At 42.0% G+C, this 27,669-nt stretch overlaps 1 protein-coding gene and 1 pseudogene across 3 annotated transcripts in view; one reads left to right on the plus strand and one right to left on the minus strand.

Annotated features, from left to right (window-relative positions):
• Positions 1-27,669, minus strand: part of CPEB3 (cytoplasmic polyadenylation element binding protein 3) — a 208,777-nt gene that overhangs the window by 53,317 nt on the left and 127,791 nt on the right. For all 3 annotated transcript variants that reach the window (XM_017894706.1, XM_017894705.1, XM_017894704.1), the window contains one exon: positions 7,124-7,242. In XM_017894706.1, the coding sequence (XP_017750195.1) occupies positions 7,124-7,242 (119 nt within the window). The remainder of the gene's footprint in view (positions 1-7,123; positions 7,243-27,669) is intronic.
• Positions 11,928-14,026, plus strand: LOC108543879 (succinate dehydrogenase cytochrome b560 subunit, mitochondrial pseudogene; annotated as a pseudogene).

A 27,669-nucleotide genomic window follows, 5' to 3' on the forward strand; every position in this document is an offset into this window, starting at 1 on the left:
GTTTTTTTTTTTTTTTTTTTTGAGACAGAGTCTTGCTCTGTCACCCAGGCTGGAGTTGCAGTGGCATGATCTTGGCTCACTGCAAGCCCCACCTACAAGGTTCATACCATTCTCCTGCCTCAGCCTTCTGACTAGCTGGGACTACAGGCACCTGCCACCATGCCTAGCTAATTTTTTTTTTTTTTTTTTTTTTTTTTTTTTTTGCAGAGATGGCGTTTCACCGTGTTAGCCAGGATGGTCTCGATCTCCTGACCCCATAATCCGCCCGCCTCGGCCTCCCAAAGTGCTGGGATTACAGACGTGAGCCAGCCACCACACCCAGCTGGAAATGCAACATTTTTTAGACCTCCCTGGAAAAAAATACAGCTTCCAAAGATTCGAGCACTAAGAAACTCTGGACCAATTTGCAGATTCAGAGACCCAGGGTAAAAAAATCAAATGTATAATGAATAGGAGATACTTCTCTCACTTTGGAAAAGAAATGCCTTCTTTGAAGAAATTCCCATGATGGAAGGTGTCCCAACCATGATTTCTTTCTTTTCTTTTCTTTTTTTAGAGACAGGGTCTCGCTGTTGCCTATGCTGGAGTGCACTGGTGTGATCACAGCTCACTGCAGCCTTGAACTCCTGACCTCAAGCAATCCTCCTGCCTCAGCCTCCCAGAATGCTGAGATTATAGGCAAGAGCCACCGTGCCCAGCCCCAAACCATAATTTAGACCAAGAATTCAAGAAACAAATAAATAAATCAAGATAAGAAATGCTAAAGATTTCCAAGGTGGGATATGACACACATGCTGATATGGCTTAGCCGTGAATTCTAAGATGGACATACAAAACCAGATTCGAATGGACCAAGATAAAATTGTAGTTATGTGTTAAGAAGTACCAAGCAAAGAATGAAATACCTTTAGTAAATACATCACAAATGAAGGATTGAGGCAATCAATCAAGGTGCCCTATAACTTAGTCTCTATCTATTTTGCTCAATTTAATTTCTTTCTATTCCCGTTCATGTATTTGTGCTCCATCTAACCAACCTAAATATTCTCCATTCATGTCACACCATTTCCCATTTCTGTGTTCATGTTTTTACCTTTCTCTGAAATTTCTATTCCCTATACTTCCACCCTTCTCTTGGCCAACTCCACATTCTCCTCATCTTTCAAGCCTAATTCAAATGACACTTCATCCAGGAAGTTTTCTTTCATCATTCTAGGTATAGATGAACTCTCCAAAGTACATAATCTGTATCTTATTCTTTTGTTTTATCTTTGCTACTTTGGTAAATGTTTGAGAACCTTTTATGTGCTAGGTTCTATAGACACTGTGTATTTATATACTTGTTTTGTGGGGTTTTTTTTTTTTTTTTGAGACTGAGTCCTGCTTTGTCTCCCAGGCTGGAGTGCAGTAGCCCAATCTCAGCTCACTGCAACCTCTGCCTCCCGGGTTCAAGCGATCCTCCTGCCACAGCCCACCAGCAGCTGGGATTACAGGCATCTGCCACCATGCCTGACTAATTTGTGTATTTTTAATTTAATTGAATTAATTAATTAATTAATTAATTTTTGAGATAGAGTCTCACTCTGCCGCCCAGGCTGGAGTGCGATGGCGCAATGTCGGCTCACTGCAACCTCCGCCTCCTGGGTTCAAGCGATTCTTGTGCCTCAGCCTCCCGAGTAGCTGGAACTAGAGGCACCCACCACCATGCCTGGCTAAGTTTTGTATTTTTAACAGAGACAGGGTTTCACCATGTTGGCCAGGCTGGTCTCGAACTCCTGACCTCAAGTGATCCACCCACCTCAGCCTCCCAAAGTGCTGGGATTACAGGCATGAGCCACTGCACCCAGCCTATACTTACGGACACAAGATTTTATATCAACTTATAGTACGTTCTGATTCATAGTAACCAGTACTGTGCCTTGACCACAGCAGGTACTCAAAGACAGTTTGAAGGAAGGCACACCATTTTAAAAAGATGGCTCTAGATGGGGCTGGAGATAGCTACAATAATAGGTAACATTCACGATACATGATGTGGTGATCAGGGAAGGATTCATGAAAGAGATGGCATTTGTGAGAAGTCTTGAAATAAGGGTAGGATTTAGAAATTGAGATGGGAGGCCGGGCACAGTGGCACATGCCTGTAATCCTAGCAGTTTGGGAGTCCAAGGTGGGTAGATCACCTGAGATGAGGAGTTCAAGACCAGCCTGGCCAACATGGTGAAACCCTGTCTCTACTAAAAGTACAAAAATTAGCCAGGTGTGGTGACACATGCCTGTAATCCCAGCTACCTGAGGCAGGTGAATCACTTGAACCCAGAAGGTGGAGGCTGCAGTGTGCTGAGACTGCACCACTGCACTCCAGCCTAGGCAACATAGCAAGACTCTGTCTCAAAAAGAAAAAGAAAAAGAGAGAGAGAGAGAGAGAGAAAGGAAAGAAAGAGAGAGAGAGAGAGAGAGAGAGAGAGAGAGAAAGAAAGAAAGAAAGAAAGAAAGAAAGAAAGAAAGAAAGAAAGAAAGAAAGAAAGAAAGAGAAAGAGAGAAAGAAAGAAAGGGAGAAAGAGAAAGAGAGAAAGAGAAAGAAAGAAAGGGAGAAAGAGAGAAAGAGAGAAAGAAATCGAGATGAGAGCATAGATATTTCTGTTTGGTTAAAATATGGGGTTCAGAAGGAAAGCAGAAAAAGGCAAAGTTGGAAAAAAATTGAAGCCAGACTGGGAAGGTCTTAAATAGCTGGGGAAAGGATCTGGACTGCTTTTGTAACTAAAGAGGAATGACTGAAAAGTGCTACAAATCCCACTGATATATAAACAGGGGGAGTAAACACCAGAATGATAGACAGATGGGACAGAATTAAAAACTGAAGAATTAAATTGGCCTTTATTTCCAGATTCCTTATTCTTATTCTTATCCTTATCCTTATTCCTTTCAATTTTGTTTTCAAGTTTTTTTTTTTTTTTGAGACGGAGTCTCGCTCTGTCGCCCAGGCTGGAGTGCAGTGGCGCAATCTCAGCTCACTGCAAGCTCCGCCTCCTGGGTTTACGCCATTCTCCTGCCTCAGCCTCCCGAGTAGCTGGGACTACAGGTGCCTGCCACCTCGCCCGGCTAGTTTTTTGTATTTTTTAGTAGAGACGGGGTTTCACCGTGTTAGTCAGGATGGTCTGGATCTTCTGACCTCGTGATCCGCCCGTCTCGGCCTCCCAAAGTGCTGGGATTACAGGCTTGAGCCACCGCGCCCGGCCTGTTTTTCAAATTTTAAGTGGATGACCACATTACCTGAGCAATAACGTAAAGAACGGATCCCCACATAAGCATACTTTAGTTTGGTAATATGGTTATTAAATTTATAGCAAAATCATTCTGTCGTATTTCAGGATATAGAGAAACTGTGATCGCGCTATAAATAAATCATAAGGAACAGGAAGCAGGAAACTCCTCTGATACTCCTTTCAAGGTGTTTGCTATCCCACATCTCCGGCCAACATGTTCTAGAATCTTAAATAGCTCCTTTCCCACCTTCTTTTCAAGATTACTCTTTTTCAGTCCCTATCTCTGATAGAACTTCTAGGTCCCTTGCTCTATTAGCTTGCTGTCTTGAACCTTTAGGTTCCATCTATTAATATATTCAAAAAGTAGAGTCACTCTGATGAGAGAGACCACTGTGAACAATGTCTGCCTGCTTCACTGGAATCCTTGGACACAGCTGCACATGGACACAGCTGTCTTCTCATATGCCTGGGATACCTGAGCTATGAAACTCCTCTTACTGGAGAAGGAAAAAAAATCATAGATCTAGAAGCTCCTCAATATCTCTTCTTGCTCTTGCCAATTTGTCTTCCCATTCTTTGGAACTGAGGAAGTCAATTAATCAGGCCATAAATACAGTTCCTTCTGCAATCTTTCAGGACCAGAACTACGCACAGAATAGTCTGAGTTGAGTCATTTAACAAAAGGTAGTCATTGACCAAAAATATCTCCCTAACACAATCTGAAATCCACAAATTTGGAATTCATTTGAGTTAAAAAAACAAGCATGATCCTGGACAAGATAGGTGAAAGGAGACCTCACTACCAGGTTCTGCATTAGAAAAACAATCTGATTAATCTGTTCCAAAGGGAATAGGAGTTTGAGGGGAAACGATGAGAAAGAAAGACAAAGGGTAGAAAATCTGCAAGGTCATTTTGGAACATGGTGTATTTCCAAGAAGAAATCCAGGGAGGGTCAGAAAGAACGAAACAACAGAATGAGGGCACTGGGATCCTGAAAGGTAGAAAATAAAGGCTAGCCAAGCCAAAAGCTGGGAGCAAGGAAGCGCCATGGCTCAAAAAAAGTTCGGTGAATGAGCTCCAAAGTGTGACTTTGCCTTGAGCTACTGCCAAGGTCCTCATTTACTTCCAAAGGTTCAACATAGTTCTTGCTTTTTTTCCCCTCATGGGAGCATGCACAATGAGGTGGAATGTACCAGAACCTAGGTAGGGATGTATGAATAAATGAGGTGGGGGTGGGGGGGTGGGAGGGTGGCAGATGTGGAGCTAAAACCAAGAAAGAGAAGGTTTCAAAAATAGAGCCAAAAGAGTGGAACCCAAAGTAGGATCCAGTTCATTAAAATTGCAGGTGTTTGGGGACTTTTAAGTTTCCTATCCTAAGTTTTACTCAAACTGTTTATGCTGGAAATTCTGAGTATGCCTGGGTCAAAGAAATGTGTGATTGGCAGTCACCATTCAGAATTCACCAAGCTACAATAAAACTGCTGCGCTTGAGCTCAGAAAATGAAAACTGTAATAAGGCAGAATTTGCCAAAACACAAACAGTGAAAGTTAGTTTCCCCATAAACATTTCCAAAACAGATAATTCTACTAATTATTTTCAAAAGCCCTTCAATCCAAGGGTAATACATGTGTTTCAAGTGTTTTCAAGAGTAATGGCATTGTCACCACAACACCTCCATCTGACCCCTATTGCTGCTCACTCCCTGCTCAAGAGACATCCTGTCCAGCTGAAGGCTTGTCCCACAAGGCATATTATTCTCCTTCCCTACAGAGCCAGTGACATGATTCTTCCAAGGTATATAAAATCTGTGTGTTCATCTCTAGCTTCTTAACCTATATGGACATAACTACCTCAATATGTACTACTATCCCTCTGCCTTTTTATGTAGAAAAATATATTTCTAATCCTCTCCTATAGTGTGTGACCTTAAACCTTCCTAGCTCACTCCAGCTTCTCTCCAACTGACATGCCAGTAGCAGAGGCTCTCTGGAGGTTGAGAATTTACCTCTCAGATATCTGACCCTACCAAACTGGGTACAGATTTTTTTTTTGAGACGGAGTCTTGCTCTGTTGCCCAGGTTGGAGTGCAATGACGCGATCTCGGCTCGCTGCAACCTCCGCCTCCCGGGTTCAAGCGATTCTACTGCCTCAGCCTCCCAAGTAGCTGGGACTACAGGCACGTGCCACCACCCCCAGCTATTTTTTTTGTATTTTTAGTAGAGACGGGGTTTCACCGTGTTAGCCAGGATGGTCTCGATCTCCTGACCTCGTGATCCGCCCACCTCAGCCTCCCAAAGTGCTGGGATTACAGGCATGAGCCACCGCACCTGGCCGGGTACAGATTTTTTTATGTGTGTGGAGAAGGGCTTGTTTCTTCTTTGGGTACAGACTTTCTAAACTCATACCACTCCAAAATTTGGCAACAGCCCCCCAGATTTGAAAATTACAGTCACACTTTTATACTGGCTAAAATCCTTGCCTCTTTTTCCACATCATTTGCTTACTCTCCAATGAATATTCTCAATATCCCTATTCTGTAGTAGTTCTCTCTTCTGCTTTAAGTGCGGCACTCTCCCCTTTATACATGGCCAAGTCCCAATATCATTTTTTAGCAAACAGTCGTAAACCCTGTTCAAGATGTCATCATCCTTCTCAACAGATATTGCCATGTAAGTGAGTTCTAATCTTGCTCTACTGAATCCTACGTAGGAATGATAATATTAGCCAGTTAAATTTGTACAAGTATCTGGCCTCTACCAAATGCTTTCACATTCATTTTCCTCTTATCTGAGCCTCTCAACAACCCAGGGAAGAATGATTCTTCTTCCCATTTTCCAGGTGAGGAAACCACAGTTCAGCAAGGATTAGATGATTTATTCAAAGCCAAGCAGATATTTAAATGTAAGAGTCAACACTCAAACTTCTATATTCAATCCAACTATTTCCCTATGCACATTTCTGAAAATAAACCTAGCTGCTAAGTAGGCACCACACTTCTGGTGCTAGTCATAGAGGCCGCTGCAGGCCCTCTGGTATATACAGCTCTGGTCTCTTGCACACTCTGTGTCATATTTTTACTCTATTTGCCACACCTAGCACCAAGCCTTGACACACAAACTCACCTCACCCCACCCCTGCCAACTTCCCAGAGATCCCTACTTCTGTCAAATAAACAAAGTTCTTTTATTCTGCTCTGAACATGATCTTGCCCCTTCTTCACTGATATCTCTTCTGCCAGAGAAAGGACACAATCTTCCTCCCTTATCCAGTGACTTACTCATAGTCTGGCTCAGAAGCCACAAACTGTTAACCACAAACTCTGTATTATGGTTTTAGCTCCACGTTATCTGCCCTTCCCCTCTCCTGCTCTGTTGAAACTATCCATTTTAGAGTGTAAGCTCCTGACCCAGAAGGCTCTATTTAACTAGCTGTGGGTACCACCCAGCACAATGCCTTGCATTCAGAGGCACACAAACATCAACAATTATGACCTTTTTCAAAAATAAATAACTCCTGTCCTTGATCTGAAATAATGATGGAAACCAGCTGCCAAAACCGCTAAGAGCATTATTTACCTCAATTCAGAATTTCTGAATAGGAATTAGCTTAAAATAGCTGTAAGTGAAAGACAAGGACATATCTGTTTACACACAGTCCCAAAGGTATAAAATGAAATACTGAGTAATTTATTATTAGTTTCCCATCACCAACGAAAGTCCAACTCTACTGCATAGCAAGGCCAAGCTGGGTAAGAGGATCCTAGTTACCAGCATTTCCATTATCAGAAGGAGGAGGTCAGCTACTCCAATCGCATATGTGCTCTGGAAAAGCAACAGCTGGCCATGTATTACTTACTGGCTTATCCTTGATGGTGGGGCTTGACACACACAGGTACAGTTTCCCATCTTCTTCCAGGCAGGCATCTATCAAAGCTTGTACTGAGCTTTCCTCCTGGAACAGCAGAAAGGCATAGCCTTGGGGAGAGCAAAAACAAAAGGGAGAATCAGTACATTAAACTCAAAGTACCAATTACAAACTATCTGTTGTTTCATTTTGGCAAATTTTACTAAATCGAAAAAGTTCAAGTGGGACAAAGGGACTCTGTCCAGGAACTAAGTTAGGTGCTCATTGATATTACCTTAATTTTTATAATTACTCACAGGAGCAAGTTTAGAACACATCTACGGAATTTCCACTAAATACATCTGGTTGTCCTTAATGAGGGCATGTGGACTCACCATTAGCCTTAGCCACAACTAACAAGTAGCCAGAAAACAAGCACCACCTGCTTTCCAATTTCTATCAAGCTGTAGGCTGGCCACATGCCTTGAAATATTATGCTAAGTGAAAGAAGCCAGACAAAATATGTCCAGAACCAGCAAATCTATCAAGACAAAAAATAGATTAATGGCTGCCTAGGACGGGGAGGCTGGAGGGAATAGGCACTGAGTTTCTTTTTGGGATGATACATTTTCTAAAATTGATTGTGGTGATGATTGCACAACTCTGTAAACATGCTGAAAACCACTGACATGCACATGTCACATTGGTGAATTGTATGGTATGCGAATGATATTTCAACAAAGCTTTTTTTTTAAAAAAAGCTAGAGCTTTTCTACCTAGAGCTTGGTAGAAATTGGAAAGTAGGAGGTGCCTGTTTCCTGGCTACTTGTTAGTTGTGGCTAAGGCCAATGGTGAGTCCACCTGCCCTCATTTTTTTTAAAAAAGCTTTGTTACAAACACACACACAAAAAGCTTCACGAAAAGTTTTTAAAAAGGCCAACAATAAGCTGGTGTGCTTTTGCATGCTATTTCTGATGATGGTGCTCTGCTTCTCTAAGGGATGCCCTCTTGGCAGAGTACAGTAGGTCTAGAAAAATGGATACTAGCTGCAGGATTTCCATAGACACAGCCAGTTTTGTTGTTTAATTCCATAAGATTTACCAAGTAACTGATGCAAGTGGGACACATCCATGTTTTATGAGAATACTAAAATGAGCAAGACCGGGTTCCTCTTTTTTTTTTTTTTTTTTTTTTTTTTTTGAGATGGAGTCTTGCTCTGTCACTCAATCTCAGTGCAGTGGCGCAATCTCTGTGGTATGATCTTGGCTCACTGCAACTTCTGCCTCCCGGGTTCAAGCGATTCTCAGGTCTCAGCCACCCACGTAGCTGGGATTACAGGTGCCCGCCACCATATCCGTCTAATTTTTGTATTTTTAGTAGAGACAGGGTTTCACCACGTTGTCCAGGCTGGTCTCACACTCCTGACCTCAAGTGATCCACCCGCCTCGGCCTCCCAAAGTGCTGGGATTACAGGTGTGAGCCACCACGCCTGGCCCCAGGTTCCTCTTGTAAAGAAACTTATGAAGTAGATGAAACAAACATTTAGACAATTAACTACTCACTACAAAGCTGAGGGAGATAAGTGGGGAAAAATGTGTCACTAAAATCCTAAGGAGCAAAGGCCCAACTTGGGAGAATCAGCAAAGACTTTAAAAAGAGCAACAGATATTCAAGGGCCCACCTGTGGCACTTGTGGCCACACTGGCATTCATAAATGACAACTGAGCAAAGGCCCATCATGAACCAGTCTAAGCTTTCAACTTCTCTACAACCCTGCTAGCTCTGCTAAATCTCTCAGCTGTCATTCCTTCTGCTACTAACCTCAAAGGAAACCATCATCAATAGTGTTCTCCTCTGGTACACTACATATCAGAAGAATGTAAATGGCAGAGAAGGATAAGAATCCCCGCATACAGAAGATTCTCACACATCAGAGGTGTTTAATTCATAATCAACTGGCTAAGAAGCAAAACTCTCTGGAGTCCTGGGCAACATGTAATGACAGTGGCAATGGATAACGGCTATTCATTTTTAGCCTTTTCTCCAACTGCCCATCTACTATACAGAGCATCCAAGCAAATACAGCAGAAAAATAGACCAGCCACTCCCCAGCATAGCAGGCAGAAACTAACACACAGGAGAAGGCACCAAACTGAATGGGCAGCCATGTAGTTGCAAGAGAGAGACTGTCAAGGTTTTAGGACCCAGAGCTGTTTTCTGGGCTTTAGTCTCATGCTGCATAGGTCAGAAGATTCTGTTGGTGGCTAGTCAGGAAAAATAAAACCTGACTGCAAAACTAGAAAAGACAATAAATACATCACTTCTTCATATCCTCTTTTGCAAACAGTATTTAACTATCATCAGGTGCCAGGGAATCTTAAAAATTCAGTATTTTCACTTAATATGGGAACATTAATTCTACTTGCTAAAGATAATATTAGAGATAAGAGGGTTAAATAGTCCAAATATCACGAAGAGGAGGTCTCAGCAGGTTCTTTCAAACCTCGTGTCTTACCAGGTTAAATACTGGTACAGATATCTACAAAGATTGTAAGCATATTGAATATCCTGCAGTCAGAGTACCCATCTATGTATATACTGTATTATGCACACATCAAAAAGGCCTGGTGATAGGGCATGCCCAGTGAGTTGGGGCTTTCTCTTATTCCTTGCCTCAAAAAGGCCTCCAGGCTGACTCCATCTTTCCTGCACATCACTGCCCACCCTCTGCAATCTTCCACATCAAATCCAGGTTTGCATTGACCTTGGTCATCCAAAGAAAGGGTGATTGTCTCCCTACAGCAGCTGAGTAGCTCCCACAAAAGCATGCAGATTTTCACTTAGGCCCATCTCACAGTCATAAAACATCTACATTGGCAGTAGATAGAGTAAAAACAACTGGGAGTCACAAGTAAAAGCCTGCTACAAATACTATTATCAAAAGAAATATCTACAAACAATTTTTCCTTTCCCAGGAAATGGTCCATAACAGTTTACCAACTTCTTCAGGAAGGCTCTTTTACTATAAATAATCCTGTGTCAAAACAATTATCTTTACTCTGAGGTCACCAAGCTGCCATTCTATGCAATGGCAATATTCTCTCAGCACTGGAAATAAGAGATATGGCTGAACTCCCCCCAACCCCCAAAATCTGGGCTGTAGTCCAACAATTTCTTTCAACCCTACTTCCCACTTTAGGCCTTCCAACCAAAACAAAATTCACCAGAAACACCCAAAATCACTCTTGAAAACAACTTTATGATATCTTCACCTGCTAAAACACCTTTTGATACTTCAAGTTCAAGCAAACCCAGATGACAACAGAAATCAGAGGATTTTTAAAAATCAGGAAGAATCGGCCAGGCGCGGTGGCTCAAGCCTGTAATCCCAGCACTTTGGGAGGCCGAGACGGGCGGATCATGAGGTCAGGAGATCGAGACCATCCTGGCTAATACAGTGAAACCCCGTCTCTACTAAAAAATACAAAAAACTAGCCGGGCGACAAGGCGGGCGCCTGTAGTCCCAGCTACTCGGGAGGCTGAGACAGGAGAATGGCGTAAACCCGGGAGGCGGAGCTTGCAGTGAGCTGAGAGCCGGCCACTGCACTCCAGCCTGGGCGGCAGAGCAAGACTCCGTCTCAAAAACATAAAAAAAAAAAAAAAAAAAAAAAAAAAAATCAGGAAGAATCTTTCAAACACATTTCCCTTTTGATCTCGAGAAATTTAAAGTCAAAGTAAACAAAGTAGAAAAAATATCCCTTCAAGAATAATAAGATCAATGTGAGGCAGAAATTCATTCAATGATTTACTAAAAGGTGAATTGCACATGGTACTATGAAAAGCGTTCTGGACTAGGAGACAGAAGGTCTAGATTTGGGTACAAGTCCTAACATTTACTAGCTGTGTGATAATAACAGCTAATAGCTAACATTTGCTGAGATTTACTGTATACCAGACACTGTTCTAAGTGCCTTGTGTACATTAACTCATTTCATCTTCACACACACCCTATGCAGTAGGCCCTATTTTGAATTCTGCATCATATTTAAGGAAATTACACAGAGTGATTAAGGGACTTGTTCAAGATCACCCAGTAAGTGGTGGAACCATGAACTTGAATATTAACATTTCTGAATCTTGGCTCTCTTCTCTGTCAAATGAAGAAACCAAATATTTGTCCCAATTACCTTACAGAGATGTAGGTTGTGAGATAATGTATAAAAAGGTATTTCATGCACTAGGGAGTCATGTGAGCATTGATTTTTCTTTTACTGCATTTTCAATTATTTCTGTAATAGATAAAATTAAAGTTTTTGCATATGGTCTCATTATAAACATTAGAATTCAAATTAATAATATGCACTTTCTATTTTGCATTTGCAAGCATTTGGTGAATAAAGAGAAGTAATCTAGATACTGAAGAAAAGCCCTAAAGTTACTTGAATGACAGGCTGAATATTACTGCAAACAAACAGTGGGTGACTGAATATCTGCTTTCATATATGATTAGCTATTTCCCCCACAAGAATGTCAGATGTAGTATTATTTTCTGATTTTAATACATTTTTAAAGTAAAAGCCAATTATGCCTATAAATAGAGCTTCTCTATTAGTTTGAAAGGTATTAAAAAAAAAAAAAACTTGGCCAAAAAATTATCAACTTCCTCTGTTCTCTCTTGCCCTCTGACCCAGTAACGGATAATATGATTATAAAACTCTTCCAGTTTCAGAAATGGTAACCTGAGGAGTATGTGGGGGCTTCAGTGATGTGGTGAGCTCTGAGAGGCCCTTAGCTCCAAGCCAGTCTATGAAAGCAGATGGCTCTGGAGGGAACAGGAGCAGTTCCTAGTCACTGTCACCAACACAACCCTGGGTTACAGGTAGAATGGATGGCTGAAAATTCCTTGCTTTCCCACTGATGCCAAACAGGTTGGGGAAGAAGGGTAGAACACTGAGGGATGTTTTTTCAACAATCCTAAATTGACAAATGCAATTTTCTGGGAGAAAAAGGAACACTAAGGTTTGGGGAGGAACTTAATTAGGATAATTCCATTTCATTGGCCAGGTGTGTGAAGTGTAAATTTAATTAAAATATTTTTTTCTTTTGTTTTTTTTGAGACAGGGTCTCACTCTGTCACCCAGGCTGGAGTGCAGTGGCGCAATCTCAGCTCACTGCAACCTCCGCCTCCCAGGTTCAAGCAATTCTCTGCCTCAGCCTCCCGAGTAGCTGGGATTACAGGTGCCTACCACCATACCTGGCTAATTTTGTATTTTAGTAGAGACGGGGTTTCACCATCTTGGCCAGGCTGGTGTTGAACTCCTGACCTCATGATCCACCTGCCTCGGCCTCCCAAAGTGCTGGGATTACAGGCATGAGCCACCACGCCTGGCCGATTTTTTTCTTTTAATACCTGAGAACACATTAAGTATAACAACCTCTAAAACATTCTTGGCTACCTTTCAAAACAAAGCTTCCTGATCTCTTAAATACCTAATTTTTCATGTTATAATTTTTTAATACTTGATCCTTAGTACAAATTATCAACAGCTCTACTACCACAACTATCAGGTACTAAATGCTCACAATGTTCTAGGCACTTTGCTAAGAAACATTTTACATGTTAGCTCATTTTATCCTCACAGTAACTCTATGAGGTAAATACAGTTGTTATTATTACCATTTTACAGATGAGGAAAATGAAGCTCGGAGAGGTTAAGGGAATTCTCAGATTAAAACCTAGGAATGAAATCTGGAATTAAACCAGATCAGTTTCCAGAGTCCATTAATTTATGCCATCTTATCTAAAAATGGCAAGATAAACTTTTCAATATCCCTAATAAAGAACTTGCCTTTAAAATATCCTTGTGACAGTGACCATTTGACAGTTTTTTTGTTTTGAGACGGAGTTTTGCTCTTGTTGCCCAGGCTGGAGTGCAATGGCGCGATCTTGGCTCACTGCAACCTCTGCCTCCTGGATTCAGGTGACTCTCCTGCCTCAGCCTCCCAAGTAGCTGGGATTATAGGCATGCACCACCATGCCCGGCTAATTTTTGCATTTTTAGTAGAGATGGGGTTTCACCATGTTGGTCAGGCTGGTGTCGAACTCCTGACCTAAGATGATCCAACTGCCCTGGCCTCCCAAACTGCTGGGATTACAGGTGTGAGCCACTGTGCCTGGTCTGACATTGTTTTAATAGCAGTAAGTGGTCACCCTGTGCTTTAGTCCTATAATTTAAGGCCTATGTACTTAAATTATTGCTCCAAAGCCCATAAAAACTATATTAAAGGAGATTCTATAAAACAATGGGCATGGACTCTTCCAATGATATAAAAGACAAAAAGCCTAGGGAACTGTCTAAATTAAAGGAGATTAAAGAGATATAACAACTAAATGTGGAACCCAAGATCGCTGCACTCTTGCTGAGATATGTTGGTTGACATTGCCTCCGAGCTCACTTTAGCCTTCAGTTCTGTATCAGAAATGCTATTCCTTTGGGAACCACGGCCAAAGAAGAGATGGAGCAGTTCTGGAATAAGAACACAGGTTTAAACTGTCCTGTGTCTCCCCACGTCACTATCTATAGTTGGTCTCTTCCCATGGCGATGGCCATCTGCCACCGTAGCACTGGTATTACTTTGAGTGCAGGAGCCTCTCTTTTTGGCATGTCGGCCCTGTTACTCCCTGGGAACTTTGAGTTTTATTTGGAGCTCATGAAGTCCCTGTGTCTGGGGCCAGCACTGATCCACACAGCTAAGTTTGCACTCGTCTTCCCTCTCATGTATCATACCTGGAATGGGGTCTGAAACTTGATGTGGGACCTAGGAAAAGTCCTGAAGATTCCCCAGCTACACCAGTCTGGAGTGGTTGTCCTGGTTCTTACTGTATTGTCCTCTGTAGGGCTGGCACCCATATGAAGAATGGAGGTTCCCAGCATCATCTTCCTAAGCATTATTACATTCACCCATCTTTCTGTTTGTCACTCTTATCTCCAGCCTGGGAAAAGTTCTCCTTACTTGTTTAGATCCTTTGCGCTTTCAGATCCCCTTGGAGCAGTAGAGTACCCTGTAGACCACAATAGTGGAAAAGGGTCTAGTTTTCTCCTTGTTTCTAAAGATGGGGTGGCTGCAAAAACTTTTTTGCCCACAGCTTGCCTACTCCTGGGACTAGAAGCAGTTATTCTCTTTCCATATTGGACTTCGATTTGTGCTGAGAGTCAGCTTTTGGCTCCTTCTTCCTGAAACAGTGGAAACAATACCAGCTCTGTGGCTTCTGCCCTGGGGACTGGGGATGAGGCTTTGGGTCCCACTGCCTGTGGGCTGCTGGCTTAAAGGACAATTCTGTTCATTGGTGAGAGCCCAGGCCATTAACACCTATGCAAGTGTTACTGAAAGAAGACAGATGAGGGTGGAGGGGAATTAGTCTATCCCAGCTAGAGGGAGATAAAGAGGGCTAGTTAGTTCTTGGAGCAGCTGCTTTGAGGAGGAAATATATATATATAGCTTTTGACACAAGAGGAAGATCCAGAAAATTATCACTGAACATACTAAAGTTATTTCTTTTTCTTGCATATCCAGAAAACCCTCTTAATTTTATGCTTTCTCATCCAAGTCATGTACCATTTTTTTCTGAAACTAAATTAAAATACTCATTAAAAAAAAAATAATAAACGCAAGTTGTTCTATCTCTTGACTTCAAGTGGATCTTGGATTTAAAAAAAAAAACAAATTGCTAGGCCGGGCACAGTGGCTCAAGCCTGTAATCCCAGCACTTTGGGAGGCCGAGGCGGGCGGATCACTAGGTCAGGAGATCGAGACCATCCTGGCTAACACAGTGAAACCCCGTCTCTACCAAAAATACAAAAAATTAGCCGAGCGTGGTGGTGGGCACCTGTAATCCCAGCTACTCGGGAGGCTGAGGCAGGAGAATGGCGTGAACCCAGGAGACAGAGGTTGCAGTGAGCCAAGATTGCGCCACTGCACTCCAGCCTGGGTGACAGAGCGAGACTATCTCAAAACAACAACAACGACAACAAATTGCTGTAAAGGACATTACTGAAACAATCTGGATATTTCTTGTTCTCAGGAGATATGTGCTGAAATATTTAGGAGTGAGAGGTCTACAGTTTGTGTTTTTTTGAGACGGAGTCTTACTCTGTTGCCCAGGTTGGAGTGCAGTGGCGCGATCTCGGCTCACTGCAACCTCCGCCTCCTGGGTACAAATGATTCTTCTGCCTCAGCCTCCCGAGTACCTGGGATTACAGGCAAGTGCCACCACATCCAGCTAATTTCTGTATTTTTAGTAGGGACGGGGTTTCACCATGTTGGCCAGACTGGTCTCAAACTCCTGACCTCAGGTGATCCACCTGCCTCGGCCTCCCAAAGTGCTGGGATTACAGGCGTGAGCCACTGTGCCCGGCCTACAACTTATTCTTTTTTTTTTTTTTTTTTTTTAGATGGAGTCTCGCGCGCTGTCACCCAGGCTGGAGTGCAGTGGCACAATCTCGGCTCACTGCAACTTCCACCTCCAGGGTTCAAGCGATTCTCCTGCCTCAGCCTCCCCAGTAGCTGGGACTACAGGTGCGTGTCACCATACCCAGCTAATTTTTTGTATTTTTAGTAGAGACGAGGTTTCACCATGTTGGCCAGGATATTCTTGATCTCTTGACCTCGTGATCCACCCACCTCAGCCTCCCAAAGTGCTGGGATTATAGGCGTGAGTCACCACGCCTGGCCTACAACCTACTCTTAAATGGCTATTGGGAATGGCTCAGTTCAAACAAGCACCTAACCAAGGAAACTGAGACGAGACTGGGGTGTGGGAGAGAATTGGTCAAACTAGTTGGGTAATTTTATTATTATTGAGCATTACATCTAAATCACAGGCAAGAATGCTAAGATTATTTAACACCTAATAAGCCTAAGTATTGTATTGGTGCTTACATGCACTGCCTCACAATTATATATATATAGAAAGAGAGAGAGACAGAGAGACAGAGAGAGAGAGAGCACACGAGCGAACATGCACTCACAATTGTGGCAAAATGCTAACAATTGGTGAATCTAGAAGAAAGCTACATAGGTGTTCACTGTAATATTCTTAGAGCTTTTTTTTGTAGGTTTGACGTTTTCAAAATAAAAATTTGTGGGAAAAAAAGTACAAGGTCTCCCGTTCTAAAAAGAGGTGTATAGTTTTGTTTTTTTGTTTTAAAGAATCAACAGTTCTTAAAATCAACTAATACTATTAGTAATGTATTTGTTTCAAGTACCAACTACAAATGGAAAAAAAAAATTCAGCTTGTGTTGCTGTGCCTAGAACCACTGCAGCATTTATAAAATGGCAGACCAAGGAATGGCTGGTTTCAGATTGAGACCAACCCTAGAAGGAAAGGTCCATGACCTGGACAGAGAGGCAACTCTCTCCTCTCACAAAATCAGGCTTCCTATTACCAGTGACCTTCCCAGAGAAACCTAAAGGGCACTGCTCTAGCCAGAGCTGCCTGAGTTCAGACTTTTTTTGGCACAGGCAGTCTGTCCTGAACATTCTCTCTGACCTTGGCTTTCAGGTCAGAGGACTTACCTGGTTTGCCTCAGGAGACTTTTTTTGGATTCAATTCAAGGGCACCAAAAACATTTAGGAGGTGCCAGGTATGATGCTAAGTACTGAGGTCGCAAAGATGAACAAGCTGAAGAAGAACCCTCACCCAGAAAAAGTCAGACTGTAAATAACTAATAAGCAACATTAAAAGTGTTATGTTGGAGGTATGTCCTACAGGACACTGGGGAGGAAAAAAGGGAGCAGATTTGTGAGCTGGCAACTGATTCCTTTTCCAGAAAGTAAGGGCATTCCAAGTTCAGGAAGGAGCACACGCCGAGGTATGGAAAGGCGAAAGGGTCAGCTCACTTGGAGAACAGTGAGCAGAGTTCATTATAGGATTGAGAGTGGTGGGTGGGAAGAGTTGAAGCAGCTCATCAATCCCTGCCTGCAGCAGAGAGCATTCACTGTAGGTCTCTGAACTGGATCTCTTATTCATTTTCCTCTTGAATGAGGATACCTGATCTCCAAGATTTACTCAACACTTATGTAATCTACGCACTGCAGGGGAATACTATCAGGAGCAAATTCTTGTTCTTAAGGAGTTTATATACTAGCACCAGAAGATCGTATAGCATAAATACACAGAGAACTCTAGCTTAGGAACAATGCATTAAGGATCCTAAGAAGTATTTTTGTAAACATATTTTTAAAAGTTGGACTTCACAGAAAGAAGATCACTTTCAGAGAAGACATGAATAGAGAAATCAGGAAAGGCTTTCTATAGGTGGTGGCACAGGGGCCAGACCTTAATGGTATGACAGGTGAAAACACTGAAAACACGGAGAAGACATTCCAAGGCAAACAACTAACCCAAGTTAAGATGTAGAGGTAGCTCTGCAGATAGATACTGCCTAAGTGCACGAATTCCTAAACATTCCCCTTAAGATTCAGAACTAAACATATTTCTTTAACAATATTTACTGTGTGGGGCTGAGACTTGATTCTAGCCTGTTTTGTGTTTTCTGTGACACTAGTAACTTTCTTTGTGGGTTTGTTGCTTTGGTGGCAGGGATGGGAATAGTTGGGAATGGACAAGAAGATAAGCTGGCAGAGTAGAACCACCTCAGAGTTCAAAATTGGTACTCTACTTCCTGTTTTTTTTTTTTTTTTTTTTTTTGAGACGGAGTTTCGCTCTGTCGCCCAGGCTGGAGTGCAGTGGCCGGATCTCAGCTCACTGCAAGCTCCGCCTCCCGGGTTCACGCCATTCTCCTGCCTCAGCCTCCCGAGTAGCTGGGACTACAGGCGCCCGCCACCTCACCCAGCTAGTTTTTTTTTTTTTTTTTTTTTATTTTTTAGTAGAGACGGGGTTTCACCGTGTTAGCCAGGATGGTCTCGATCTCCTGACCTCGTGATCCACCCGTCTCGGCCTCCCAAAGTGCTGGGATTACAGGCTTGAGCCACCGCGCCCAGCCTACTTCCTGCGTTCTTAGTAAAGTCTTGCAGTCCGGGGCAGTGACCTGGGGCATTTGGACTTAAAATCTGCTGTTTACATAATCACACATTCCCTATATAAAGAGGTCCTTGTGAAGTCTGCCAGTCTGTCAGTTCTAGTCACAGTCAGTTCAAACAAGCACCTGACCAAGGAAATTGAGACCAGACTGGGGTGTCGGAGAGAACTGGTCAAACTAGTTGGGTAATTTTATTATTGAGCATTACATTTAAACCACAGGCAAGAATGTTAAGATTATTTAACACCTAATAAGCCTAAGTATTGTTGTGGTGCTTACACGCACTGCCTCACATAATCCTCTTAACAACCCAATGAGTAGTATTAACTCAGATAAGTAAACTGAGGCTTAAAGGTTAAATTACTTGCTCAATGTCATATAGCTAGTAAATGCTGGTGCCCATGTCTGAGTCCACAAACCTAGCTTATGCCCCACTGCCTGTTACGATCCCTCAGTCAGCAAACAACTAGGGAACTCTGTTTCAATCCAGGTGATGCTCTCCTATAGACCGATGAAGCTTTAGTCTGGCCTTGTGCATATACTGCCTGAGCTTTGATAGTCTCATTTCTTCTCCTCCCTGGACTTTAACATTCCTCTGATCAGTTCTTAATGCTGCTTCAAATGAGTTTTTTCTGTGCCACTCTTCTCAAGATTAAAGTGGGGCCATTCTCTTTTGAAAGACAACCCAGGTCTTTGGTCTCAGTTTTCAAAAAATTTCACCAGACCCTCCCAGCTGGCTTCCCATTCCTAACTCTTCAATTAACATATCCTCTCTTGGTCTCACCTGCTCACAGCCTTAGCCCTATCTAACTACTGTCAGCAAGTCTCAACCCAAGCCATACCCTCTTCTAAAACATCCTCTCTGCCTCAGTCTGCCAAATTTCCACCTTCCATTTCAGTTCCTAAAGTCTATTTTTTCCTCAAAAAAAGTTCTCATCAGGAGGAGTTATGACTTCTCTGAACTAAAAAAGCATTTCCCCCATCCCATCACCTCTGCCTGCTCATAGCACAGTGTGTACTTATGTGACCTTGAACAAGATGTTTATGTTATTTATGTGGCTGCTGAAGCTTTGTCCTGTGGCCTATATATTCCTAATGACTTCTTTCTGTACAGTCCCTCAAACTATAAATGCTTTGAAAGCAAAGACTAACTTTATAGTTCATCTTCAATACAATGCGGAAGAGACAAGTGTTTATAAAAGTGTAAACTGAGAGTGTGCTAAGCTTTTAAAAGCAAAGATAGATGAACTCCATCTGTCAAAACAGAACAAAACAAAACACAAAGCCCACCCTTGCTATCACACAATGCAGTTTCCATGTTTTTACAAAAAAATCCTTCCTGGGTATGAAAACCACAATCAAGTAAAATATTAAAATATAAGATTCATAAATCACCAAACAGTGTGAGCACTATAAGCCAGGACCTGATTTTTTTTTTTTTTTAAAGGAAGACAGAATGTTACTCAAAAGATGACAAACTGCAAAAGGTTAAATACAGGCTAAAACCCTTGGCTTCCCAACTTGATCAGTTTACGTAACTCAGAAGGTGAAAAAACTTGGAATCTGGCCTAAAACAACACTGACTTATTTCCATTCAAGTTATGCTACAAGGGAAAAAATGTGAAGTTTGAAAACTTTCCTTTCCAAAGCCAGATTTAGACAAGTTGAAGGAAAAAGAAATAAATGCTACACTGCAGCCCACTGCAGCTCCACAATGGCCTGTTTCTGCCCACTCAAAGTACATTCCTCTTCCTTGTTCCTCAAGCAGTATCTCCTTAGCTACCTGGCTTGTGTTCAATCCAAATAGTATGTGGCCTGGCTTGTGCCAGGTTCACAAACCATGCTGGTATTGGATAAACTTCCACAACTACATGACCTTGGTCAAGAGGATCAAGAGGTCAAGAGGACCAAGAGGGCAAGCTAGCCTAGCAGTGCAGAGGACGTACAGAATCACCAGTAGAAATAGCCATTCAGGAATACAAATTTTTCTAAAAGTGAGTGGGAATCATTAGTGCACAAGGGTTTGGTCACTCTTGTATAAAGCTGTGTGCCTATTATTACTTCTGTTCACCTGGACCCTGTGCCCCTAGACTGCTGAAGCTAACATTGTAAGCTGCCCGAGTAAGCTGAGAATGACAGCCTCCTCCATTCCACTGCCAGCATCATTGGCTTCTGAAAACAGTTTCAGAGCCAGATGGCCAAACTCCTGTACAATATCTGTAGCTGGCTGCCATCATTGCTTTTGCCCAAGAGGCCTCAACAGTGGTAGCATAGCTGTGCTCATTGCACAGCAGAAGCCAGCTCCTTTCCCTGGGCCCATATTCCTGTCCCACTATGAGAGGTGAGGCTATTGCAGTATCAGGATCAGCTCTTAGTGCAGAACAAGGGGTAGAAGGCTCAGGGTGGACAAACATTTTTTGGTAGCTCCAGTGACAGCAACTTTGGAGATGGGATATTCTCCCAGTGGGCAATGAGGGAGGTTATGCTATCTATCATCAAGCTTGTCGTGTCCATCTTATCCCCTAGTGGCCACATACACAGCTGCATGCTAAAGGAAACAATTCTTTTTTTTTGTTTTTTTTTTAAGACAGGGTCTCACTCAGTTGCCCAGGCTGGAGTGTAGTGTGGCACAATCTTGGCTTACTGCAGCCTCTTTACCTCCCCAGGCTCAGGTGATCCTCCCACCTCAGCTCCCAAGTAGCTGGGACTACAGGCATATGTCATCATGCCCAGCTAATTTTTGTATTTTTTGTAGAGATGGCATTTTACCATGTTTCCCAGACTGGTCTTGAACTCCTGGGCTCAAGTGATCTACCTGCCTCGGCCTCCAAAAGTACTTGGATTACAGTCATAAGCCACTACACCTGGCTCTATAACTTCTTTTACTAAGTAGTCAAGGATTCTAGGGCCCTATCATTAGGATGACCTATGTCACAGCTAGGTGTTAAAAGATGAACTGGGTCAATCAAATTCCCTCTCTCTGGAATTTAACTAGAAATATGAAAACTATACAAACCGAGTCATGACGATGGTGGGAGATTACAATGGATAATTAGTAACTTCCACTGTTCAAATCCCTGCAGCTTGCCACACCCTAGTACAGCCTCCATGATACCTGGTTATATTATAGCTCCTGTTCTTGGACTCCCCTTGTCACTCATAACCACACCTCTGATTTGAGGTAGCACAAAAGAACTTATCCTTATAGTCAAATAACTCATCTACCAAGCTGTTCAACCATGTCCAGAAATAGTGTGGTATTATCCAGGAGGCAGAATTCCATGGTTAAGTTATGGCTAAAGGGCAGCTCAGACCTATAGCCCCAGTGTAAACCACCTCTTTGGAAATACTCCAGCTATGTGAGTATGACAAACAGAACATGAAGGCTCAGGAAAAAGCCAAGGACCACTTTCGTTTTCAATGTTAAAATGTATCTTGGGCCGGGCGCGGTGGCTCAAGCCTGTAATCCCAGCACTTTGGGAGGCCGAGACGGGCGGATCACGAGGTCAGGAGATCGAGACCATCCTGGCTAACACGGTGAAACCCCATCTCTACTAAAAAATACAAAAAACTAGCCGGGCGAGGTGGCGGGCGCCTGTAGTCCCAGCTACTCGGAGGCTGAGGCAGGAGAATGGCATAAACCCGGGAGGCGGAGCTTGCAGTGAGCTGAGAACCGGCCACTGCACTCCAGTCCGGGCGACAGAGCGAGACTCCGTCTCAAAAAAAAAAAAAAAAAATGTATCTTGGGTCATATAGCTTAAGATGCTAATTTTAATATAAAATCCAGCCTTGTAAATAACAGCATTATCTATCAGATTATATAGCTTAAACCTGTCCTCCTTTTCCACAAATCATAAACAGCGGCAAAACAAATAAAAATAACTTTATTATCCACCGGGTAAAATAGTATAAACTATTGGTCTGTCAGGTTCAAGTATGTCTAATAAAAGCTGTGTGTTCTTATGAAAAGATGTTTCACCTCTTTCACTCTCAGTTTAAAATAAAGGTTGCACTAGAATGAGACAATCTTTGAGGAACTTTCCAGCGCTAAAATGTGCTGGGTTCTACTTTCTGATCAAGTAATGAACTCATCGCTTGCCAGGATACAATTCATTCATCTAATAGATACCTGAAGGTCATTGAGTCAAGTACGCAAACTACTTGGTACAGAGCAGTGAACAAAACATAAAAAATTCTCTGTGCTCATAAAACTTACCTTGCAGTCTGGTAAAAGTCAGAAAACACAACTAATCTTTTCAGGTCATAATCAGCATTTTAAAGAAAAATAAAATTAAGGTTAAAAATTAATTGGCCAGGCATGGTGACTCACATCTGTAGTCCTAGCATTTTGGGAGGCCAAGGCAGGAGGATTGCTTGAAGCCAGGAGTTCAAGCCCAGCCTGGACCCCATCTCTACTAACTAAATAAATAGGCAGACAGAAAGAAAATGTAAGAGGAATACAGAAAAAGAGGATACAGGGGCTAGACATTTGGGCAGTGTCTAAGTGCTCCATTTAGAAATGTGGGGGAAGGCCGGGTGTGGTGGCTCACGCCTGTAAATCTAGCACTTTGGGAGGCCGAGGCAGGTGAATCACCTGAGGTCAAGAGTTTGAGACCAGCCTGGGCAATACGGTGAGACCCATCTCCACTAAAAAATACTAAAAATTAGCCAGATGTGGTAGCACACACCTATAATCCCAGCTACTTGGGAGGCTGAGGCATGAGAATAGCTTGAGCCTAGAAGGTGGAGGTTGCAGTGGGCCAAGACTGTGCCATTGCACTCCAGCCTGGGCAGCAAAGCGAGACTGTCTCAAAACAAACAAAGAAATGTGGGGAAAGAGAGTTTCAGATAAAAGGAAGTACTAAGGCCCCCAGAGGCCTCAGTTGTCTTGTTCAAAGAAGAGCAAAGTAGTCAGTGTGGCCATAGTGGTTAAGGGAGAGAATGATAGGAGATAATGTTAGAAAACACCCAAAATTCAACAGATGAGACCTAAGAAAAAAAGATTTAAAACACTTCAAGTACAAGACTCATACCAATGCGGCCCGTGGCTTCTTCAAGAGTGCACTATACGCCAAACACAGAAGCAAAAAGGTAAGTTTGCAACCACAACATAACATTTATCTGACTTGAAACTAAGCACGACATTTGATACAGATGTCCAAACTGGCAAAAACTGCATAAAGAAGATTGCTTTGGGAAGCCAAATAATAGCAAATCTGGAGTCATTAATATTTTCATTTATTTTAACTGTGGTTAAGTAACCTTCACAAAATTTATCCTACAGAAAATAATCTGAAAGAGAAGGCCATGTACAAAAATATATCAACAGAAGCATCATTTCTAAAAGCCCTTCAGAAGCATCCAATCTTTTGGCTCCCCCGGGCCACACTTGAAGAATTGTCTTGGGCCACACATACAATATAGTAACACTAATGATAGGTGATGCGCTTAAAAAAAAAAAAAATCACACACAAAAAAATCATAATGCTTTAAGAAAGTATACAAATTTTTCCTGAGCTGCATGTGGCCTGTGGGCAACAGATTGGATAAGCTCAGTCTAGATGACCAAAAAGCAAGTCAGTTATGGTACAAACTCCTTGAAAGGTGGCCTCTTTAAAAATATGAAAATTGGGAACTAACTAAACTAAAGAGCTTCTACATAGCAAAAGAAACTATCAAAAGAGTGAACAGACAACCTGCAGAATGAGAGAAAAATTTTGCAAACTATGCATTTGACAAAGGTCTAATATCCAGCATCTGTAAGGAACTTAAACAAATTTATAAGAAAAAAAAATAGCTCCATTAAAAAGTGGGCAAAGGACATGAACAGACACTTTTAATAAGAAGACACACATACAGCCAACAAACATAAGAAAAAAAGCTCAATATCACTGATCATTAGAGAAATACAAATCAAAACCACAATAAGATACCATCTCACTAGTCAGAATGGCTATTATTAAAAAGTCAAAAAATAACAGGTGCTGGCGAGGTTGTAGAGAAAAAGGAACGCTTATACACTGCTGGTGGGAGTGTAAATTAGTTCAGCCATTGTGGAAAACAGTGTGGCAATTCCTCAAAGCCCTAAAAACAACTACCATTCAATCTAGCAAACCCATTACTGGGTATAAACTCAAAGGAACATAAATAGTTCTATTATAAAGATACATGCACATGTATGTTCACTGCAGCACCATTCACAATAGCAAAGACATGGAATCAACCTAAATGCCTATCAATGGTAGACTGGATAAAGAAAACATGGTACATATATACCATGGAATAGTATGCAATCCTTAAAAAGAACAAGATCATGTCCTTTGCAGGAACACTGATGGAGCTGGAGGCTATTATCCTTAGCAAAGGAGTGAACAGAAAACCAAATACCACATGTTCTCACTTATACATGGGAGTTAAATGATGAGAACACATGGACACATAGAGGGGAACAACAGACACTGGCACCTATCAGAGGGTGGAGGGTGGGAGGAGGGAGAGGATCAGGAAAAATAACTAATGGGCACTAGGCTTAATATCTGGGTGACCAAATAATCTATATAACAAACCCCCATGACCTACACAACAAAAAGACTGGAAGGAGATAGAAAACTGATGATGGTTGGTTCTGCTGGGATGGTTCTGCTGTTCTGCTGGGATTATTCTTATTGTTTATTAAAATAACATGTTCAAAGAGAACCATATTGCTTTGTTCTGGTTCTACTACTTCATTATAATACTAAGGTCTAGAATTAGAATAACAATAGAAAATACTGGGATCATGTAACTGACAAGAGGGCCTTCATATCTACTCTCTCTGGGAGACTAGATCAATTCAGGAGAGAAAAAAAAAAATCCTTCAAGGCTCTTTCTTCCATTTTTCTTCTACCTCACAACATCCCTGTTGGGCATGGTAGCTCATGCCTGTAATCCCAACAATTGGGAGGCTGAACTGAGAGGATCACTTGAGCCCAGGAGTTTGAGAACAGCCCAGGCAACAGAGCAAGACCCTGTCTCCACAAAAAATAAAAATAAAAAATAAGCCAGGCATGGTAGTGAGTGCAGCTACTCAGGAGGCTAAGGCAGGAGAATTGCTTGAGCTCAGGAAGTCAAGGCTGCAGTGAGCCATGATTGTACTACTGCACTCTAGCCTGGGTGACAGAGTGTGGCCCTGTCTCCAAACAAACAAACAAAAAACAAATTACAGCCACACTTCCTTCATTTCTCCAAAGGCCCAAAAGCCTTTTTTCATACTTAGTTCTCCCTGTATGATAGTCCTCTGTTTGGAATTTGCTTCCCTACATGTTCTAGCTAACTCCTCAATTTTCAAGTCTGCTTAAATGCCATTTTCTCAAACAAGCTCTCTCCATACTCCCAATCTAAACTGATGCCCCCTTTTTAGAGTCTCTACTGCACTCTATTTTTCCTTCAGATAATTTATCAGTTTGTAATCATGTTTACTTTTGTGACTATCTGATTAATTTCTTTTTTTTTTTTTTTTTTTTGAGGTGGAGTCTCACTCTGTCACCCAGGCTGGAGTGCAGTGGCCGGAACTCAGCTCACTGCAAGCTCCGCCTTCCAGGCCCACGCCATTCTCCTGCCTCAGCCTCCCGAGTAGCTGGGACCCACAGGCGCCCGCCCCGCGCCCGGCTTTTTTTTTTTTTTTTTTTTTGTATTTTAGTAGAGACGGGGTTTCACCGTGTTAGCCAGGATGGTCTCGACCTCCTGACCTTGTGATCCGCCCGCCTCAGCCTCCCAAAGTGCTGGGATTACAGGCTTGAGCCACCGCACCCGGCTAATCTGATTAATTTCTTATCTCCCCCATAGGAGATAAGAATACCTGTGAGGTCCAGGACCAAATCATGAAAACAAACAACGTGACTTTTATGCCTTCCTTCGCCTTCCATGGTCTCAGTGGTGCTCTGAAGGGTAACAAGCATTTCCTTACTCGTGGTCCACAGACAAACTGATCCATAAGGCTCTGTATATCCTAAATGGGTCATTAAATGTCTTAATGGCCCTTGTGCTGAAAGAGCTGAAGTCTGCATGGCTTCCCACTCCGCTACCTCAAAAACATGCAATGAGACAGTCCATGTATCTGGTCACCTGGCCATTCTTTCCCTTTGTGGCTTTTTTTTTCTTTTTTTGCCACCAACTATGGTCTATCTATGTGAATATTAAACTCTCAACAATCCATTGAAAACAGTCATGCTTTTACAAACCCTACTTCAAATCTGCACCAAGGTAAACTTGCCGGATGAACAGATGATTCTATTTCATTACATATATACTATCTGAGAGAAAGGCTAAAGGGCTCAATAGTGGATGGTTCATGTTTTCCTTTCTAGTTACACATGAGCCTAATACAGCCAAACAAACTTTACCTAATGGCCAATGTGAAGTGACCTAAGAAAAATTATTATCAGCAAGAGGGGGCATTATTAAGAAGGCACCAAATAGTTTGACGTGAACAATGTAGATATTCCTAACATTGGAATAACATCAAATTTCTTTAGGCTCTCCCCAAACAGGTCATCAACCTTCAGACTTTAGCTGAGAGCAAGACACAACAGGAGCCAACAGTCTAATAATTATTTATCTTCCCTGATCCCAATCACCAAGAAGGCAATCTGCTCTCTGAGGATGCAAGCCTGAGGACCAGAATTAGGAGATCAGATTCTCTTCTTGGCATAGCTCTCACTGGTCCATTTCAACACCTAACCTCAGCTATAAAATGAGGGCACCAGCACTAATATACTGCAATGTACTATATTTCTATATTTAATGCTGTTATTTTGGAGTGTACCAAGAGCTATCTGTGGAGGCTGTAGAGGTGCTAAACTCCATACTGCTCTGAACAACCCTAACATGCTTTTCAATTCTCAGTTAACAATTTAAGTAGGATGTTCTAAAATACGGCATATACACAAAGAAGGCAGAAAAGAAGAATGCTGATCCAGAAACTATTAGACATAACATATAACTTAGAAAATAAAAATATTTAGCTTGGAAAGAGAAATTGATAGTCCTTTAAGTACCTAGAGTTAGATGTCACAATGATGGTTTATTCTGTCTTACTTCATAAGACATCATTGACCAAGGAGTAAAGATTTCAGGGAAGCATTTGACACAATAGAGGGAAACATTTAATAACTAACTAGGTCTACAAATATAAAGACTTCTTCTGAAATAAACTGCGTCCCTTTGTCACTGGATGTCTCAAAGCAAAATGAGCAATTCTGTGGGCTATTTTGGAGCAGGAGTCAACATACGTTTTCTGTAAAGAGATGTGTGTGCCACACATAATTCCTTAAAGATGTAAAAAAAGATCCTTAAGCTCACAGGCCATACAAAAACAAGTAGTTTGTTGACCCTTGTTCTAGAGAAGCACTGTTTAACAGAAATGTAACACGACTCACATATGTAATTAAAAATTTTCCAGTATATATATTTTAAAGGTAAAAGAAACAGGTGAAGTTAATTTTAATATCTCTCTCTCTCTCTCTCTCTCTCTCTAT

The sequence above is a fragment of the Rhinopithecus bieti genome, unplaced genomic scaffold (genome assembly GCF_001698545.2).
Source record: "Rhinopithecus bieti isolate Rb0 unplaced genomic scaffold, ASM169854v2 scaffold_25740, whole genome shotgun sequence".
In the NCBI taxonomy this organism is placed as follows: Eukaryota; Metazoa; Chordata; class Mammalia; order Primates; family Cercopithecidae; genus Rhinopithecus; species Rhinopithecus bieti.